This window comes from Budorcas taxicolor, chromosome 2, assembly GCF_023091745.1.
Source record: "Budorcas taxicolor isolate Tak-1 chromosome 2, Takin1.1, whole genome shotgun sequence".
NCBI lineage: Eukaryota > Metazoa > Chordata > Mammalia > Artiodactyla > Bovidae > Budorcas > Budorcas taxicolor.
Window position 1 is genome coordinate 8,212,823 of NC_068911.1, and position 21,243 is coordinate 8,234,065.

Here is a 21,243-nt window from a genome sequence, read left to right on the forward strand (position 1 = left end):
ATCAGACCCACTCGCGGAAGGCGCCTGCCTTCCCCAAACGAGTGCGTCTGCCTTGCTCACCCAGAGGAATAAGGTTAATTGAATGAGATACTTCCCTGGGCTTTTTTTTCTTTCCTAACGTGTGCAATTTATAGTCTCCAATCTAAACTAAGCAGCAAAACAATTATTAGGAAACTATTTTATGAATGAGACCTGTCAAACCGACCCGATGCTTTAGTGACAGGGGTCTGGGGCCAGCCTTGGTGGCCACTGGAAGCAGCCAGGAGCCTCCCCTGACTTCCCATTTCCTCCTCCCCCTCCTGCCACTACCAGCACCACTCCTCCTCCGTCCTTTCCTTCTTGGACCGTGTTGACCTGCTTTGGGGGCTCAGGTTGGGATGGCTGGCCGAGGGCACCACAGCCTCCCGCCGTCTCTCAGCCTCTCGGTGTGGTGCGTGGGTTTCACCATGGACACTGACCATGACCTCTGAGATGAATGGTGATGTGCAAGGGCAGAAGTGCAGTGGACAAGCCTTGAGACTGTTATGTATTGAGCTTGCTGGGGTCTTCTCCAGCAGGACACCCGAGGGTGCATGTGCTGTGTAATGAAACCTGTTTGGGGACTAAGCGGTTTGCTTTCTCAAGCACCCTGACACGCCCCCGCTCTTTTCGACTGAATACTTTCTTCCCTTCGCCTCCATAACTGATTGATAGTCATGAGGATAAATTGCTGGTTGGATGTCTACCAACCAGTCTCTCTCCTCACGTTCTGCTTTTTCAAGCCAAGGTCACCAGCGCTATCCAAATGCAGTGGTGCCTCCTCTAACCTTCAGACATCGAAACAGACTCAGAAGCGGGAGACGTTTCTTCCTTCCTGGTCTGACAAGTGCTTCATCTCCATCCCACTTGTCAGGGATCATTCTGTACTTGTAATCAATGAGATAACCTGACCGCCATCATGAGGCTGCTGTCTCTGGTAACAACGCTCTGGGGTCTTCTGTTGGAGCCCTTCAGTAGCCCAGGAAACACAGCTACCGATAGCTCCGATTTAAAACAGGTGTCTGTAAGAAAGACTCACTGAGGCCAGTCTCCCCTAGAGAGAAATAATATTTTCTACAGATGCTTTAAAGATCAGTAGTTCTCACTGGATGCATGTTAGAATCACATGAGGACCTTTTTCCAAACCACACAAGCCTCCCCAACCGTCCACACCGCTCACACCACCTCCCAAGGTTCTGTTGGGTCCTTTTGAGCCACTGTCTCCTTTGGGGTGAGGACGAAAAAAGACCGACAGCCACTTCTCTGCACTCGTTCAGCAACTTTAATTGTGGACACTCCCTCTTTAGTTACATAAGTTCCCTCTCCGGCCATGTTTCCTCTGCACCAGGGCTGCCCTTGACCGCATTTTAACCAGCATCTTATCACTGGCCCAGTGTGTGAAGCTCCAACATCCAGGTCCCACTGATGCTCGCCAGGCTGATGGGTGTGATAATGATCCATCCAGCCCGTGGCTGTAGAGGAGAGACCTGTACATGTCCCTCCACGTCCTCCGCTCACCTTGGATGGTACGAGCGATTCCTAAGGTCAGACACCCTAGCATCAGAGAGCCCGGGGGCCGAGCCTCCCTGAGCCTCGTCCTGGCTGCATCTTGAAGGCACCGTGAGCTCAGATTGAAGGAGAGGAAGCAGTGAGCCTTCCATGGGGAGGAGGGACGAACATGGCCCCGGGCCTGGGCCGCAGCCATTGTAATGCCCCAGAGAGAGGAACTGGGGGACTTTGTGCTAGAGGTCTCGAGGCCCAACTCTGGAGTGGGGTCATAAGTAAATCGCTGTAGACTGGTGGGCATTACTAGAAATGCTTTCAGAGCTAATTGCGGGACTCTACGGTGAATCCTCTTAGACATAGGTGCCCTAGGTCACTGGATGAGTGACTCTTGATATTCACCTGCAGACGGTCCCCAGCTTGTGGCCCACTTAGCCGACCTTGCAATGTCCAGGTGGCTGAAATATCCAGCCAGGACCCATAAGGAGTCGGCTCCCATTCCCTCTGTGCTGAGTCACCGGGATTACAGCTCAAGGAAGCTGGAGGTGACTTGTGATGGGGTTACCACACAGGGTCCCCCCCCCCTTTTCTGTCCAGGAGGAGCACGCTTCTCCAGCCAGCAGCAAGGCCTCTAATGTCATGGCCACTCTCCCCACCCCCTGGCCTGGAGGGGGGGTTTCCGCCTTTGGTCTCACGTCCCCAGCATCCTTGCAGAGCATGCGCAGCGCCCACCCAGGCATCTCTGGGCTTCTTGCCCAGGGATGAAAGATGGAGTTATACCGAGGGATGACTGTTGATTTAGTCCTCTCCAGCACCTCCCCAGCATCAGCTGACCCTAAATTTACTTAACTGCCACCTTTCACCAAGGAGCAGTGGAGACCTGGGGTGAGGTGGTGGGGTCACCGTTCAGGTGAAAAGGAGGGGCACGCTGCCTAGTTCCAGCCCCCACAGAAGCAGAGTCAACCTGGGACCTCTGCCCTGGGCCAGGGAGCCCACTCATACCCACTAGGTTCTGCCCAGGGGTCCATGTCAGGGTGAGGGGTCACACACCAACGCCCCTAACCTGACCTGTGGGTCCTCAGACAGCACTGCCAGAAGCCTGGCTCCCATCACCCCAGAGGGAAGAGACGGAACCACCAGTAAACTGCAATGCAGTCGCCTCTCCGGCCCCGTCTGCTGCGTGGCAAAGAGGTGTTGCCTCCTCACCCATCGCCGTGTATCCCAGAGGACCAGCCCTCTCGAGGGTCTTTGCATTAGTCTCTGTGCCAGAGACCCCTTAAGTTGGCAGCCCTAGGCCCCATGTTATAACTTGACTAAGATAGATGTCTTTTATAAATTTAGTGCCTAATTTGCTGCACACCAAAATACTTTGCATTTGAAATTAAATTACCTCATTATTTGAGTCTTAGCCAGGGTTTTGAGAACTTCATATAGATAATGCTTCTAGCAATTCAAGGAACAGCTGATGAGCTCCTCCTAAGTTCTGGAGCCATTAAGCTCCAAAGCTCCAGAGCTCCTAAGCTCTGTAGAATTAAACATGAGTTCATGCATGCTAAGTCGCTTCAGTTATGTCCAACTCTTTGCGACCCTATGGACTACAGCCCACTAGGCTCCTCTGTCCATGGGGTTCTCCAAGCAAGAATACTGGAGTGGGTTGCCATTCCCTTCTGCTGGGAATCTTCCTGACTCGGGGGTCAAACCCACGTCTCTCAAGTCTCCTGCATTGGCCAGTGGTTCTTCACCACTAGCACCACCTGGGAAACCCCGTAGTATTAAACGTACATGACCTATATTATAAGACATGTGTTGGAGGGTCCCTTGCAGCTTGCACTTGTGCATCTGACATTTCCTCATCTCTGTCCTTTGCAAACCCATGTTCTCACCCGCCCCCTTCCCCAGAGGAGAAGTGTGAGGCCTGACAGGCTAAGCCCATCACCCAGGTTCCCACTCAGCCATTTAGGTCTGAGCTAGAAGCCCAGCCCCGCACTAGACTCTTCCTCCCCGCTCTGTATAAGGTTAGACCTTTCCTCCCTGTTCTGTCCCGCGAGCAACTTCTCAGGAAGGCAACCCACTTCCGAGATTCTGCATTCATGGCACGAGATGCAGGGCTGCCGTTCTTGCCGTTGGCGTTGAACAGCCAGAGCTGCTCGGGCATCTGTCCTCCTCCATGGATCTGCCCAGGGCATGGGGGCGCTGGGAGGTGGCAGACAGGGATGTGGAGAACCTCACAGACCGAGCCCCTGGCATGAGACCCACAGAGTGTCTTCAGAAACCGTCTAATCATATTCAGGATGTGCTGTGCTGTTCTCAGTCACTCAGTCGTGTCTGACTCTGTGCGACCCCATGGGCTGCAGCCCGCCAGGCTCCTCTGTCCATGGGATTCTCCAGGCAAGAATACCAAGAGTGGATTGCCATGCCTTCCTCCAGGGGATCTTCCCAACCTTGGGATCTAACCCAGGTCTCCTGCACTGCAGGCAGGTTCTTTACCCTCTGAGCCACCAGGAAAGCCCAGGAATCCTGGAATGGGTAACCTATGCCTTCTCCAAGGGAACTTCCCAACCCAGGAATCGATCCAGGGTCTCTTTGTGTTGCAGGCAGATCCTTTACCAGCTGAACTACCAGGGAAGCCCATATTCAGGATCACCCCAGGGGTAAAGGAGCAATAACTGCCATAACTCACCACCATCACTGAGGGTGGTACCGTGTGCCATGCACCACGCTAGGCACTCAGTGTTATGGTGGCGCTCTGTCTGCAGGTTCCACATCCAGGGGTTTGCAGGGCCGAGTGCCCCACTCTGTTCTGCGTAAGGGACTAGAGCGTCTACGGACTTGGTACCTCTGAGGTCCCAGAACCAGCCCACTCCAGGTGCCAAGTGACAACTGTCCCATTTAGTCCTCATGAAGCCCAGTGCCGTGTGTGCCATTACCCCCATCTTATAGATGAAGAAACCGAGGCTTAGAGAAGCTAAGCATCTTGTCCAGGGTCACTCCTGCTCAGTGGCAGAGCCAGGACCTGGCTTGGGTCTATCGGGCCCCAGCCCACCGGCGCCTCACTGCCTCCTGCACTTGCTTCAAGCATCCCACCAAGGCCTGCGGTGCAGAACCCATGTGTTTTTTTTGGTTTTTCTTTTCCTTTCTCTGGACAGAGAGACAGATGCTCTGCAGACATATTGGGATAATTAAATAAGATGGTGTGTGGGGTGTGGAGCCAGGCCTGGGATCTGGCCCACAGTGCAACAAGCATAGCAAAGTCCAGGAGAAGACTCTCCAGTGGAGGGACAGCCTGGAGCGCCTGCTTCCGTCCAGGCAGGATGCTCCACAACCAGACTTTCCTAGCGCCCAGCAAAGATTCTGGGGTCAAAGGACAGAGCTGAGGGCGCTCGGGCTCTTCTCACCGAGTTGGGCCTCCACCTTGTGCCTCCGACCCTGCTCATCTCCATCAGGAAAGGTCCTGAGGCAGCGCCAGCCCCACCAGGCCCCCATCCAGGTGTCTGCTCAACCGAGGTTTGCAAGCACTGTCCTGGGTGCTTCCTGACTACTCTGCCTCCAGATAAACAATAGAAATTTCCGTGGAAACTGCTTAGTTCTCCGTGAAAACTCATATTCAACCAAACAGATTCCAGTCCTAAAACCTTCTGATCTGGGCCGGTCCCAGGTCTGCAGAGAGAACCTGGAGACATGCCCTCAGACCCCACACCAAGATCTGGCAGCAACAGTGGTCCCGCAGCAAAGGCCCCACAGTGCCAGCATCTGCACTGGCTCCTTGTCTCCCGCCCCTTTGCTCAACCCTCAGAGGTCATTGCTGCTCCCATCTCATGGATGAGCCACTGATTGACGTGCCCACAGGGCTCAGCTTGTGAGTGACAGAACTGACTCCGGGTTCCGGGCCATGCCCGGTCTGAAAGCTCCGTGTCCACCCTTCTTCCTATCCGTCTCCTATTCTGTGAACTCGACCACATTTTACATGTGCCCTGCGTCCAGCAGCAGTGAGTCTCATCCTCTGAAGGTGCTTTGCGTCCCAGCAGCACTGGGTAATCTTGTAATAGGAAGGGTTTCCCCGCTGTTCGACCACAGGGAGGAGAATGAAAGAATCGCTCCTTCGTGAGCAGCTTCTGAGCATCTTTTGTTGGAAAACGAGCGCCTGCTTCCTCCTGTTTGATTGTGAGGAGAAACCATCATAATAGAGAAAGTTGGCCAGAGGTCTGAAAAAGGAATGAGGGCAAAGCAATTCTCCACAATGGAAAATACAAACACAAGAAATGGTCCACAAAGACTGCAGGAAAAGATGGGCTAAATGGGGGCATATGGGATTCAGGTGAGCATCGAAAGGCTGGTGGGCCACGTGGGAATCTTCTCCCCAAATTCTAGAATGTTCTGAGTTGGCTTTAAACTGTGATCATAAACATGGCTGATCAAGCAGAGCCTGAAAGGTAACCGGAAGCCCTATGGATGGGAAGGGGCTATTGATTCAAGGATGGAAGTTGTTCACCCCAGCCCAGGCTTGAAAAGACGCTAAACGGCCAGGACCCTCTGCTGGCTGAGTCTTTGTGTTTCATGTCAAGCTGTCCTATTTGCCACAAAAAGCTCCTTTGGTTGGGAGAGAGGGGGATGAGGTTGTGGGTAAAGAACAAACTAGGCCAAACGCACCTTCGTAGAAGGAAGCACCCTCTGCTCACCACTGTATGCCAAAGGCTCTTCCTGGCGAGAAGGCCCTCTGGATGAAATCAGCTACGTGGGCTCACAGAGTTGAGTGGAGCACATCAGAGCATCCTCATACCCACAAACCTTACGGTCACGCCCCTGGGCCTTGCCAAAGAGCCCCTGACCTAGTGGATCAGATCTCCTCCTAAACCCTGGAGTCTGGGGAAAGCCATCCGGAAATGCAAACACATTTCCCCTGATACCTGATACCAACCCCAGTGACACAGGAGCTGTGACCTTATCAGTAGGGTCCCACCAGAGGTGTTGACAACTAACCGTTATCATCAGCTGACCTCGCCTAGTTTGTGAAAAGCCACACGCAGCTTTTAAAATGCCAGGACAGCATTTCTTCACCCAGTTTGCCATGTTGTGAGATTTCATACAAAGCAGATTTTTCCTTGTTCTGTTTTGCATTTTTTTAACTTTTCCATCTATTTTCATTGAGTTTTGTTACAACCTCATGGTTGCCGTGTGTGTGTGTGTGTATGCACCCACTCAACTCCAGCCCCACGAGGGAAGGATAGGGACAACTCCACTGTTGTCACCTTCCACTGTGCATATCTAGGCTCCCTCAGGATGCCAGACGCTTCAGAGGGGACACAGTCAGCGAAGGGCCTTAGCCTTGGGCCTGCTGTGACTGGGTACCATAGACCAGGTGGTGTGAACAGCGGACACTTACTTCTCACAGTTCTGAGGCTGGAAGTCCAAGGTCAAGGCAGTGGCATGTTTGGTGTCTGGGGGGCTCCCTTCCCTGTTCACAGACAGCATCTTCCCACTGTGACCTCACATGGCGGAAACAGCGAGGACGCTCTCTGGGGTCTCTTTTAAGGCCCTGATTCCACCACCCCCCTCCACGACCTCATCACTTCCCCAAGGTCCCACCTTCCTAACACCATCATCACACTGGAGGTTAGCGTCTCAGCTTTTGAATTTGGTGGGAGGGACACCACATTCAGCCCATCAGCCTGTTTCAGACACTACCACTAATAAAATCCCTCTCTGTTTTCAGCAACTGGAAGAAAAACTCAAGGGACAGGCTGACTACGAAGAGGTGAAGAAAGAGCTAAAGTAAGTGTGGAGATGCCAGCTCGGCCCTGCACAAGCCAGTGCTCATTGGGGACGTTTGCTAAGGAAGGCCTGTGTCAGAGAGGGAACAGCCCCAGGTCCTTGGCTGACCCCCCAGCACTGGGCCGAGTCCTGGGCTGCCCAACATCGCCAGTGTCTGTACTCAGACCTGTGCCTGAATTCTCAGGCTCTTTCTAAAACTCTGTGCATAGAAACTGTCAGCATGCATGGAATCAATATGCCTTTATGGGAAATATAAAATACGAGCTTATTTTTAGCTGCAAGTTCCCAAAACAGAAGGAGAACAGAGCAAGGTAGCCTTTTCCAGCCGAGGGCGCACACCTCCCCGGCCAAACCTCCACCCGAGACGCAGCGGCTGAAAGCGTGTCCTCCTTCAGTGCTGACGCCCACACTCTCATGCCTAGAAGTTCCCTCTCCAGGCCCCACCGCCTAGCCTGAGCCTCCCGCCATCTCAGACTCCGCTCCCCGAGCTGCCCTGGGCCCACCCAGAGCCCTCACCTAAGAGTCTCACCTGGCCTCTCCCTCCCCCACCCCATGGCCAGGTTACCAAACACTGCAGAGGAGTGCCTGCAGGCCCGCGTCCTCTCCCCTGCTGTTGGCCAGCTCTGCTTCCCTGGGGGCCCTGCCACACACTCGGGGCACCCTTCTGCCCCCAGCTGTGCCCTGACCACCCCCGCCCCCAGCAGACCCCCTGGTGCCCTGTCTGATGGAGGCACCTCCTGCCTTTGCCTCAAGGTGACTCCCTCTGGTTTTGGCTTCTCCCCACTGCCCCCACCACTCCACCCCACCCCTCTGCCCCCCTATCCCCATCACTCCAGACTGACCCCGCCACGCTGGTCCCTTCCTTCCTTCGCCTTCCAGCTCATCCATCAGCCCTTTTCTCTCTTGCTGATAATTTTAATTTCTTGTTTTAAAAATGAGCCAACACCTACTCACCGTGCTGTTCTTTGGATTCTTAATTTTGTTCCCTTGAGTTTGCTGGGGGGGAAAAAGCACTGGAAGGCCTCTTTGACCTTCTCGACCCCATGTCAGTAGCCTCCCTGGCGGGGTGACCCCGGCGGGGCGGGGCTCCCCTCACTTCTCTCCCCAAACATCCTCACCCTCAAGTTGCAGACAGCCTTTGCGCACTTCCTTGAACGGCCCCTCGGCTCTCTGCACGTCCAGCTCCTCAAGCTCTGTCCCCTCCCCCACCCCATGTCTAGCTTTGGGAGGATATTTTTCACTTCTGTGCCCACCTCCCCATCCCTGTCCCTCCTCAAAAGAAATCATGTGTGCCCTCTCCTTGTGTGTGCCCTCTCCGAGTATGGAATCAGAAAAGCTGACATGGAGACCTTCTCTAGGCCCCCAACCTTCCCAGCCTGAGGCCCGTCCCACACGCCTTCTCCTCCGAGCTCACCTCCGTTTCCAGGAGCCAAGGCTTCTAGGCCTCTCCCTTCTGCTCTCTCCCGGCTCTACCTGCCCAGCCGCTCGCTGGTTCTCAGCCCCTCCAAGAACAGAATCCCCCCACACTCCTGCCGGCCCTCATGTTACCTCTGCACATGCCCCACTCACCCCCGACAACGCAGGCATCTCTGAGAGCCCCATTCAGGTGACTTTTCTGTTAAAATACGTCCCTGGCTTCCCACTTCCTGGTGACGCAAGCACCCTCTAGACGTTCACTGGTGTCCCTTTCTGTCCCATCTCTCCGCCATCTCCCCGAGATTCCCCCACCATCACCCCCCACCCCAGAGTCTAGAAAGCACCTTGCTCCTTTATAGCCCTTCTCAAACCCTCACAACTCTTGAGACAGATGCGTCTCCTGCCTGGGTTTTCTCCTGCTCGTGCTGTTAGAAGCACCTGCAGGGCTCCTGAGGCCGAGGAGTGGCTCTGACTCTGCACAGGCCAGGCACATAAGAGGCTGTCGGTAAATCTGTTGAATAAATGAAGAGACACAGTTTTTAGCATAAACTCAGACGCACTTAGTCTTTTCTTACATGATCCTAAAGAAGCTCACAGACAAGAATATAGTTGCAAACAACGTGACAGCCACTAAGAAAAGACAAGCTTGTCCAGACTGCTCGCCTCTCTCCTCGCAGCTGATGCAACACAGCCCAGGGTTCTTATTATTCTCGGTAGCTCATCGTAAAACAAAATTATGAGCTCCTCCTTGTTCCTGTTTTGTTAGTTTACATGACAGGAGCCACTATGAAGACACAACCGCAGGGAAACCGAGGGCGGTCGGCTCCTTATTGAACCTCTTGGGAGCCGTAGCAGAGAGGGGGTCCCCGGGGCCCTGGGCACTTTTCCACACAGTGCTCCCCGGATGGCACTGCCACAGAGCTTAAAGAAGGGCCGAGGCTAGAGTCAGGGCTGGGAGAGCACAGGTGGCCCAGTGCCTGGGATGGAAGCTGCCCTCGTTCTTGAGCGTGAGGGGAGCACCCTGGCTCCTTGGGGCCATGTGGACCCAGAGAAAGAATTTTCACGTGTGCCTCACTCTGCAAATACCAGTCCTGGGTGCCCCAACTCACTCAGCTCTCAGGCTTGTTGGAACAGGCCATGACCACAGTGGCTTCTGTGACAAGGAAGACAAAGGAGAAATGAGCCCAGTCGCCCACACCTTTGTGGTGGCTCCTTCCCCATCCTGGGCACCAGGACAGTCCCCTGCTGCCTGTGAGCCATCTGGTCATGGGACCTCACTCTTCGCCAAACGCTGGGGGCACAGGTTTATCTTCCTGACTTGTTAGAGCTTTTTCAGCCCCTCTCAGCTTTACAAATACATTCCACTTACAGCCATGTTATGTCTGTGTTCAACTTAACTTTAAAATTATACTCCGAACAGACCTGGTGTGATTCCATATGGAATGATTTACATGCTGGGCAAGAAACTTTCGCTGGCCAACTGCTAGTTGAATAGTTATTCCAGAGCCGCTATCGGATGATAAGGCTGCCAGCGAAGTTGTTAAAGTTGTCAGTTCCTCAGTTCCTGGAGCGAACCCCCCCAGCCCTGCCCACCGCAGGTCCGAGCAGGGGTAACGCTCCGTCTTGCTCTCCACAGCATCCTGAAGTCCATGGAGTTTGCGCCGGCCGAGGGAGCTGGGACGCAGGTACACCGTCTCCCTTTGCTTTTTGCGTGTGCGAGCATCACGTCGCTGTTTCACCATCGAGGTTGTTTCTCCTCGGGAACATTTCACCAAGTTAAACCAAATTATCTTTAAGTTAAAAGGGGCAAAAAGAGAAAAATCAATGTTTTTCAAACTGGTTAACTGAGTTCACCTGAACTTGCAATTTAACACGGGCAGGTACTAAGAAAGTGGGTACAAACACTCTCAGCTTGTGTTACAGATCAGCCCCAAATGGAATGACTCAGGGATTTTTATTACCTACTGCCTCACGCGGATGAGGAACGAGATGGCAGTGGCACACGGCGACCCAGTGGCCAATTAAAATCTTAAGTCACCACCTGACACCCCATTCCTGAGGCCCAGAAGGCAGCCAGCTCTCGGCGGCTGGCACCAAAAACAGGTCACCTTGCAGGTCTTCCTTTAGACCTCCATTACTAAAGGAAGCAGAGGTCTAGACGCTTAGATCTGGGGACAGAAGAGAAAATAATTAGCTGTCTGCAAGCTGTGTGAGCCTAGAAAGAGAAAACTTCTTCAACCGAAATGGGTTATTTCAGAAAGGAACCTGCGTGTCCTCCACATGCATGGAGCATCCTTGGGAGGCTGGAGGCGGGTCAGATCAGAGCAGGGGCCATGGGGTCTGTCAGCCCACGGAGCCAGGTAGCAGCTGGCCCCGCGGTGAGCACAGCTCTGCCCTGTCTAGGACGCATCCAGGCCCCTGGAGGTGCTGCTGCTGGAGAAGAACCGCTCGCTGCAGTCCGAGAACGCCGCGCTGCGCATCTCCAACAGCGACCTGAGCGGTAGGTTGATAAGTTCTCGCGGCCGCTCGGCCCCCACCCGGGGGTCGAGGAAGAGGAAGGCGAACCGTGAGTCTGGGCTGATGCATGGCGGGCGTCACTGGGCGATGGGCGATGGGCAATGAGAGCCTTGACTAACGAGTGTCCGTCTTCCTCCTCGTCCTCTTCACCCCTCCCTCCGTCCCCACCTGGCAGAGACGGTCCAGGCGTGGCCGCAGGGCGTCTGCGGAGGGTAGGCAGGGCCGTGCTGCGAGGGGCGCCCCCGCCGGTGCGCGCGCGTTCTGTGGCTTTTCTGGTCTCTTCCGAGTTGTGCGGCCTCTCCTGTGGTGTTTCCTGGGCTACTTCCAGGGCCGGGCCCTGCCCTTCCCGGCTCAGTGGAGCTTTTCTTCCTTTGTCAGGTTGTCCTTGGGAACGCCTCCCCCGTCCTTAGCCTTTCTTTGCTCATCCCAAAGTGGTGGCGTCACTGACGGCTTCAGGTTTTGGCAGCTGGTAAAGCGTTTAAGAGTGTCTCGGGCTCCGATGATATTACATTCTTAAAAATGTGCGTGCCTTCGATCGAGTGGACTCGGTGCGGTACATTCGCCTCAGAGCAAGTGGTGTGAGAATCCGTTGGTCCCAAAATGTCAGTGTTTGCTGCTCCTCAGGTGGGGCCCTTTCTGGTAATAGCTCGAATGCTGGCGGCCCGCTGAGAGGCCCGCGACCTGCCGACTCTTTACTGTGTGTGGTACCGGCTCCTTGTCACGTTAGGAGTTTGAATCTCTGTCAAGGGGAAACTCTCCAGGCTGCAACATACAAGAAAGGTGCAAACATGAAATGCATGTTGCTTGTTCCGGGGGGCCTCGTTTGGCTAATTTACAAATTCAATCGAAAAACAAACCAACACACCTCATTGGCCCTTGTTTAAAAAAAAAAATGCACTTTTTTTTTTCCCTTTGTGGGGCAAACTTTGCATCTTGGTCTTGGTTTTTTTTCCCTTTGGAATCCCCCATAATGCATTATGTTTGCCCTTCCTTGTAGGGTCAGCCAGGAGAAAAGGGAAAGACCAGCCTGAGAGTCGGCGTCCTGGACCTTTGCCGGCCTCCCCTCCTTCTCAGTTGCCCCGCAACACGGGGGAGCAGGCTTCCAATACTAATGGTACACACCAGTTCTCACCAGCGGGGTTAACGCAAGACTTTTTCAGCTCATCCCTGGCAAGCCCCAGCCTGCCCCTGGCTTCTACGGGAAAATTTGCACTAAACTCTCTCCTCCAACGACAGCTAATGCAGTCCTTCTACTCCAAGGCCATGCAGGAAGCAGGAAGCACAAGCATGATTTTTTCAACAGGTCCATACAGCACAAACTCCATATCTTCCCAAAGTCCATTACAACAAAGCCCAGATGTAAATGGCATGGCCCCATCTCCCAGCCAGTCAGAAAGTGCTGGGAGCGTCTCCGAGGGCGAGGAGATAGACACTGCAGAAATCGCCCGGCAGGTGAAAGAGCAGCTGATCAAGCACAATATCGGACAGCGCATTTTCGGACACTACGTCTTGGGACTGTCTCAGGGGTCCGTGAGCGAGATCCTGGCCCGGCCCAAGCCGTGGAACAAACTGACAGTGCGCGGCAAGGAGCCGTTTCACAAGATGAAGCAGTTCCTCTCAGATGAGCAGAACATCCTGGCTCTTCGCAGCATCCAAGGCAGACAAAGAGGTGAGCGACTCGGGGTCGGCACCCACATGTGAGCCTGGCACAGAGCTGTGTGTGTGCACGTGTGCGTGTGTGATGATACATGTGTGCCTCACATCAGGTACAGCTCCCAGTCCTGCCACTGCCAGAGCTCAGGGCCCACGGGCACGAGCCCTTAGACTCAGAGGGTCCAGCCTCTGAAACTCACTCCGTACCTCAAACGAGGTGGACTCGCTGTTCCAGCACCACGTACTGGGTCGGAGAGAATTAACGCACAACGTCCTGATGCGTTTCGTGTACAGCAGTCCTTTCGGCCTTGGGTGCTGGCCTCGGGTGAGGAGGGGCCTGTGGGTGCCACCCAGCCTAGAGCAGCAGCAGTGGCCAGGGCGGGCCTCACATGGCGCTGGGTCCCCACGGAGGGTGAGCCGACCACATGGGCCCCCTTCCTCCTCCCTGCACACAGGCCAGTGGCCTGTGATCAGTGCACTCCCCATGGGTTAAGTCCCATTAGTGACCTGTTCAGCATCATGAGCAAACATACCTGCCTCGAGTAAAATACATTAAAGTATTAAAACACCCTTTGTACCCCGACCCTCCATAAAAAGATAAAAAGCCTGTCCCATCTCTAATTGCAGGAACTCCTTCCCTCTTTAACAAACGATAGGAGATCCTTCTGCCAAGTCAGCGCTGATAGAGAAAGGGAACTTATCAGACAGAAATACAGGCTCAGAGAAGGGAGACATTTCGAATAGTGTCCATTTGCACGGAGGACATTGAGCCTTTTACAGCCATGTTAACTGGAATCGACTGTCTTTGGATGATTAATGTGAGCTTTGTTCCGGGTCTGGTGGGCGATTCGCTGGGCGGCAGAGCTCCCTCCATCTGACCCGCATGGCACTGGTGCCGCAGGCCGCCCCCCAGTTCTGTCCGATCCCCTCTGGCAGCAGAGCCATGGCCTCTGCAAGCCGGTCAGCCAGGGAAGGGCCTCTCAGAAGTTTCTAGTGACTCCCAAGCGGCACAGGAAGCCCTGAGCCCTCTCTGTAGCAACAGGTGGCTCAGATTTCATGTCACGCAGCCCATATCGTCAGCACCACCATCCCCCTGATTGTTTTGTTCTTACCACACTTGTTTTTCAACAGAGAATCCAGGCCAGAGCCTGAACAGACTCTTTCAGGAAGTACCGAAACGAAGAAATGGGTCTGAAGGTATGTCGCAGGCAGGTGTTTTTCTTTGCAGTTAGTAACCTAGGAAGCAGCATGCCCTTAGCTGTGTATTTGGGTTCAAACTGTACAGTGTGATTCTGGCCTGGAACCTGATGGAAAAACAGAGCTAGTAAGTATAAAACAAAGCACGGGTTCAAGTACACATGGCCCCTCCCTCCCCCCACCGTGGCCCCACACTCTACCCAGTCCAGGAGGGGGCAGCACCCCTAAAAGTCAGCCCCAAACTGGAAATCACGCCTCCCCCTTCACATTCAAACTACAACTCTCCCAGTGTTGTCAGAAGCAGGTGAAAGAATAACCCTTTGTTGCTCTGAAAAAAATCAGGTGACTGAGTCAGATGAGATACTGCTGCTTCCTTGTCCCTTCCCCGAGCTCGGAAATCCATCGAGGGTGCAACCGATCAGACAGGTTGTGGCCGGCTCTCTCGCCCATGGGTCCCAGCGAGCCAGCCCCCACCGCCCTCCTCGCAGCCGCAGCTTTAATGGGGTTCTGTGCCGGTGGTTGGCTTGTCTTCAAATGGTTTGATGTGGCAGTTCATTCTTAGTAAGGAATCGACCAGTTAAAACCTATGGACAGCTTCCAGGAAGCACCGAGGCCGGCCCCCAGGCCATGGTAGCTGCAGTGCATCTGGTCACGTGGCTGCTCACTGTGTGACCAGAAGACGGGGTTCTTGTCCTGTAGACATGTCCTCAGGCTCCTCTCCTTGTTCATGTGATGAGACCCGAAAATTTTACCTTAAGCCTCTTCCCTTTGTACATCCAAACGATGGCGGGAGAATCAGCCCCAACCCCTTGCCCCTTCTGCCCATTTTTTCTCTCTGGCCTCAAGGACATGTACAGGGAGGGCCTTGAACATATCCCAAGCCAAAGCAACTGCTGGAGTTGCTTTTAAATGACTCAAAAAAAAAAAAAGTCTTGCCCTTTAATCCTTCATTGATATATATTTATATACACACACACACTGAATTAAATGATTTGCTCTCCCTGCTCCCAACCCATGGGTGATACCCAGCTTGGATAGTGTCAGAGCTGGTCCCACAGGCCAAACACTGTTTGGCACCAGGTGGAGTCAGCAGGAAGCCCTTCCTGCCCAGGGTCGCCGTACCCGCTGTGAAGTCACCCGCACAGCAGGTACAGGTAAGCAGGAGGCCAGCCTGCCTCCTTGTCGTCGCCGGCCTCAACTCACCGGCAGCTATTTTTCAGAATGCTGTCTTTGTGCAGCACTACATTTTGTTCCAGGTGTGGGTTTGTTGTCATCGGTGTGGCTTCTCCCCGCAGGTAACATCACCACCCGGATCCGAGCCTCCGAGACCGGGTCTGACGAAGCCATCAAGTCCATCCTGGAACAAGCCAAGAGGGAGCTGCAAGTCCAGAAAACCGGTACGGAATCCAGGACTTCCACCACTGCCTTCCCCGCTTACGTCGTGAGCGTTCTGTTCAGCAGTAATTAACTAAGTTTAAAAAGAAATAGAATGTGTGTTTTCAAGCCTTTAGTACAGCAGGGAGCAGGTCTGTGTGACATGTGTTTTGCTTACCATTCTAGGTCATTCCTTAGCCCTAGCCTAGAATATCCATGACTTAAATGAGCAAGTAATCTGTATCAGATTCCCTTTCTTAAATACAACACAGGAATCTGTTATTTGGTATACACTTGACCACACACTAGTGAAAAACAAACTCTTAACAACTGCTTTACAGAACAAATGTTAGGAAGGAGCAGGAAGTGTTAAAGGACAGGTGTCCCCACCTCTGTAGTCAGTCAGCCCCGGGAATCGGCCCTCAGAGCTCCCTGTGAGCCGCCTTGTCCAAGAGGAGGGAACACCAACATTTCAGCTTTTTCTCTGGGTGAGCAGTGATTGAGAGGCGCACCAGGCTGTGGATTCAGCTCAGAGCTTCCGCTAGAGGGGAAACCGAGCAGCCAAGTTCTCCTCCTGAGGTTCAGCACAGACACACACCTGCCCTGTGCCTGAAGCCCCTGCTTTGCCTAGTCCTTCCAGCAGGGACCATGGTGTGAGGCCCCACCAGGCCTGGCAGCAGGCAGCGTGACATCAAGCGCCCGCCACCCCTGGCCACGCTCCTGGGTTCCTGAGCTAGGGCCAGCCCACTGGCCCCCCTACCCCGGCCCTCCGCTTCCCCTTCCCCTTGGTGGCCACCCCAGAGTCACCCACCCAGAAGGGAATCTGAGCTGACAGAACCAGTGGAATTTTGGAATATAGCACACAAGAATGTTAAGTTTAAAGTCATCCAGGGGAGTTCCGTGGCGGTCCAATAAGTGGGACTTTGCCTTCCAATGCAAGGGGTACCGGATCAATCCCTGGTCAGGGAACTAAGATCGCATACATCTCATGGCCAAAATACCAAAACATAAAGCAGAAATAATATTGTAACAAATTTAAAAAAGACGCACAAAAATAGCCCACATCAAAAAATAATAATAATAAATCAATTAAATAAAGTCATCTGGGAAAGAGGCCAGGATGGTGTGTCTCAGAGCGTTTGCACACGTTACACCCTCCACCCACCCTCCCATCCCTACCCCCCATCACACTCCTGACTGTAACTCCGTTTAGTCGGTGGGGCCATGGAGCAGTAGCTTTAGCCCTTCATCGCTAAACGGTTGCATGAACGGTTCACATTTCACGAGGCAGGAAATGCTGAGATCACAGCGCAGTGAGGTTGTCCCGAGTAACCTGCAATCCATGGCGGGTTAACTGAGAAGGACGTGGGTGGGAAAGCCCTTCCCCGCTGGGAGGTGCCGCTGTCTCATCTGCACGTTTGCTCCGCAGCAGAGCCGGCCCAGCCTTCCTCGGCATCCAGCGGCGGGAGCGCGGACGACGCCATCCGCTCCATCCTGCAGCAGGCCCGCCGGGAGATGGAGGCCCAGCAGGCCGCCCTCGAGCCCGCCTTAAAGCCCGCACCGCCGTCCCAGACAGACATCGCCCTCCTGACCTCCAAGCTGATACCCGCCTCTCCCATGTCGTCTGTGTCCAGTTACTCCCCTTTAGCCGTCTCCCTGAAGAAGCCCCCCTCGGCTCCCGACGCCAGCGCCCCTGCCCTGCCCAACCCGCCGGCCCTGAAGAAGGAGTCCCAGGATGCGCCCGGGCCGGACCTCCCGGGGGCGGCCGACCCCGCCGCACAGGGGGTCCTGAGACACGTGAAGAGTGAGCTGGGCCGCGGCAGCGTGTGGAAGGATCACTGGTGGAGCGCCGTCCAGCCCGATAGGAAGAGCAGCGCTCCGCCGGAAGACCCCAAGGCCGAAGACGCCAGCAGCAGCAAAGAAAAAGGCAGCGGCGGGCAGGCGCGGGCGGAGCGCAGCCAGCTCCAGGGCCCCTCCTCCTCCGAGTACTGGAAGGACTGGCCCAGCGCGGAGTCGCCCTATTCCCAAAGCTCAGAGCTGAGCCTGACCGGAGCTAGCCGCAGTGAGACGCCCCAGAACAGCCCTCTGCCCTCCTCGCCCATTGTGCCCCTGTCGAAGCCCACCAAGCCCTCAGTCCCACCACTGACCCCCGAGCAGTATGAGATCTACATGTACCAAGAGGTGGATACCATCGAACTCACCCGGCAGGTGAAGGAGAAGCTGGCCAAGAACGGCATCTGTCAGAGGATCTTCGGGGAGAAGGTACGAGGTGGGGGTTCCATTCAGCAGCCTGGGTCTTCCCATTTCCTTTCACTGATAAGGACCGGGGTGCAGGAGGGATCTGTCTGGAGGATGTGGCCATCACCCACTTAATTAACCAAAGAGAACTGTGGCTCGTCTACTCCCAAACTTGCAAGGAGACTGGCCAGTGAACGCTCCATTTGCTGCAGCCTCACTGGAGGCCAGGTTCCTGGCAAGGCCCTCTCACCCTCTGTGGCCCTTTAGACCTCTCATCATATATGAGGGGGTGGCAAAGTCACCATTTGGCAGATGAGGAAACCGAGGCTCGGGGAAGTTGACCACATGCCCCAAGCTAGCAGATGACTAAGTCAAGCCCTGTCCCTGTGGCCGAGCGGAGCCCAGAGGCACCACCTCTGTAGGCTGTTTTGGCCAAAAAGGATCTGATCAGAGAGAGAGATGACCAGCCCACAGAGAGCCAAAAGGCACTTGGTAGAGACAGCAGTCAGAAGATGCTAGGGTGTTGTCCAGCCAGAGGGGCAAAGCAGCTTGCCCAGGGGTGCACAGCTAGGGGTGGCATGGGCAGAGCTGGGCAGGGCCCAGGCTGTGCCCAGGGCCGGCCCTGAAGCCCCTCGCTTTCTCATCGTCCTTCTTGGAGCTTCCTGGTCACTAAGATTCTGGATAATGGGGATTTACCAGGCCTGCAAAATGTAAGATAAACATAGTACTCCAGGATAGTCTTAGATTAAACAACGACTGGCTAAGCAGAATGAGAAGCGCTCTAGTCCCGTAAAAGACAGTCTTCCTGAGTGGCACAGGGCTGGGTCAGCAGTGGCCTTCGAGAGGCCCACGGGAGGCCTCCTCCACCTCCTTCCCAGGTCCGGCCTTGAGTTCAGTGTTTGCAATATACCGTGTCATGCATCCTTGCGATACGGTTGTGAACTCTTCATCCCGATCTTGCAAAAGGTGATGGGGTGAATAGGAATGAGGATGAGAATTTAAAGTCCCTTGAAATTTCTAGTTCAGTGTTGTAAAAATATCATTTGAGAACATTTAAATAGACATTTGTGCTCATGCCTTAAATTTAGCAGAGACTTAATAGCATTGAACTTGTTTGGCCCATGAGCACAGTTTATTCTGGAACTTGAGAACTTTTCAAAGAGTGATCGGATGCAGCCCCTAAATATCTCTGGGCTGCATCTGTGTCCTGTGGGGGGTGTTTGTGCCCATACATATGTATGGCCATATGTGAGCATAAGAAAAGTCGGGTATGTACGTGCAACTTGTCGACCGTCGGCACTGAGCTCCACTCCCAGGCTGGCTCCTCTGTCGCCACCAGCTCACCTCTGGGCCCCTACCGTGGAGCGATGTGATCAGAGAGAGCCGACCTTTCTAAATGCCAGGCTGGCCCGGCATCAGCACAGGAGACAGACGCCTGAGTCCCGCCAGCATCCGTTGCTCCTGGTTTATCTGAAGGGGTCCTTGGCCCCCAGCACCCTGGCCTTTCCTGGCGCCACCAGGCAAAGAGCAACATGGTTTCAGTGCTTCCTCCTCGGGTTGTCAGGGCGACAACCCTGCAGGCTTGGCAGGATCAAGACCCTGGAGGGAGGGTCCCCTCCCCTCCATTTGCCTGCCCCTCTCTCCCTAGGAGCTGAAAGCAGGGACCATGACTGTGGCTCCCTGTGCCAGGGCATCAGCCCACCTTGAAAAGCTTAGCCACCCCCCAACCCAGGCTGTCGCCACCCCCCAGGGGCCAGTTCTGTGCTCCTCCCAGGAGTGCTCCAGTGCCGTCCTACCTGGCCACGCCACCACATGGCTGTGCATGCAGCACTGAGGCCTCACACCAGATTCAGGCGCTGATGCCACCACGTGTCCTTGGTTGCCGTTCCAGGTGCTAGGCCTATCACAGGGCAGTGTCAGCGACATGCTGTCCCGGCCGAAGCCATGGAGCAAGCTGACCCAGAAAGGACGAGAACCCTTCATCCGGATGCAGCTCTGGCTGAACGGCGAGCTGGGCCAGGGCGTCCTGCCCGTCCAAGGGCAGCAGCAAGGGCCAGGTAGGGGCGGCCCCGCCCCCAGGCTGCTGCGGGGAGCGGGGAGGGGCGTCCACATGAGGCGGGGCTGAGACGCCTCTTTCCTCCACAACCTGTTGCCATGGGACTGACTCAGTTTTTAGGAAAGAGAAGATTGTGCCTAGCTAATTTTATAAGCAGCAGAAAATGAGTTACCAATTAAGAAACTGCTGTTTATACATAAATATAGGTAAAAGTCAAGTAGCTAAATCAGGGAATCGGGAAAGGAAATCAGCCAAAGGCACAGAATGAAGGCTCTCACGGGTGGCTGCTTCCGCCTGCCCCCCAGCTGGGGGACAGCTTGCCACCAGCAGCACTTGGCCTGTCCACATGGGTCCCTCCTGTTCTGCGCTCTGCACCCCTGCCAAGTCTGCCCTTTCCCGTAAGGAGTGAGGACCCTCCCTTGTGCCTCTGGGCCCTTATGCTGTACCCCCTCAGCTGTGCTCAGGGCATTAAGAAACCTTAACCCCCGAGTTTGCTTCCTCATGTAACTGTCCCCCTTTCTCTCCTTTAGTCCTGCACTCCGTGACGTCACTACAAGACCCCCTGCAGCAGGGCTGCGTGAGCTCAGGTAATGAGCCACAGTTGGGGTTTGGATGATATATTTCCCTGCCTTTTGGTCTGTACTGGGGGGACTTGAAGGGTCCCTCGTCCTGGATCCAGTGAGTTGAAAGCATGGTATCCTGTTGGCAAACGGGGCTCTTCGAGGTCGCAGTTCCTAGTGGAGACGCAGAGGGTCAAAAGCCGCGTGCAGGCCCCTCCCACATCTGCTTACTCCTAGCTGCGCTCTTTCATCAGCCTGTCACATGAAGCCCTGCCTGCGGGACTGGGGTGCGAGTCAGAGACGGAGTCTGTGCTCAGGGGGGCTTCCAGCCCTATAACAGGATATCGGGGACAAGGAATGGGCCTTGCAGTTCAGGGCGTGATGCTCAGGAGAGTGGCATTGAGGTTGAGGTCCAGCCTGGGAGCAGGTGGTGGAGAGCCTGGAGCACCAGCCAAGGGGCTGGGGCTGCTTCTGTCCGGCATCAGAGAGCCCGGAGGCCTGGTCTCTGAGGTCACTTCACCGCCTTCCGGACTCCTGAACATGGCAGCCCCGGGCTGGCCCGCACACCAGGCTCCTGACCTCGTGCGTTCCTCACCTTCCTGGGCGTACGCTTGTGCCAGCCTCTTCCCACCCAGCTCTCGGGAACAGCCAGCGTCCTGAGCTGTTCCTCTTTCTTCCTTTCTTCATCTTTCTAAACATGTTAATTAGTCTCCATATCCCATTGATTCATTGAAAACACAAACAAAGCTAAATGAGGAGCACGGAACCCACCAGCCTGTTGGAAGTTTTATGAGGGAAAACACGTGTCGTGAGGGGAACAGCTGGGCCGCAGCGGCCGATACCACTTCAAAATTCCAAACCCACGCACAGAAGCAGTCGGAGTACACTGGGGTGCAGCTCAGTTCCCAACCAACATTTTCTTCTGTTACGGGTATTCCGTCT

At 54.7% G+C, this 21,243-nt stretch overlaps 1 protein-coding gene across 1 annotated transcript in view; it reads left to right on the top strand.

Moving 5' to 3' along the window:
• The window catches only part of CUX1 (cut like homeobox 1), a 324,659-nt gene that overhangs the window by 265,011 nt on the left and 38,405 nt on the right, over nt 1–21,243 (top strand). The window contains exons 12-20 of the mRNA XM_052662088.1: nt 7,232–7,290; nt 10,343–10,391; nt 11,110–11,206; nt 12,221–12,892; nt 14,008–14,073; nt 15,369–15,470; nt 16,877–17,709; nt 19,577–19,742; nt 20,272–20,328. Of these exons, the coding sequence (XP_052518048.1) occupies nt 7,232–7,290; nt 10,343–10,391; nt 11,110–11,206; nt 12,221–12,892; nt 14,008–14,073; nt 15,369–15,470; nt 16,877–17,709; nt 19,577–19,742; nt 20,272–20,328 (2,101 nt within the window). The remainder of the gene's footprint in view (nt 1–7,231; nt 7,291–10,342; nt 10,392–11,109; nt 11,207–12,220; nt 12,893–14,007; nt 14,074–15,368; nt 15,471–16,876; nt 17,710–19,576; nt 19,743–20,271; nt 20,329–21,243) is intronic.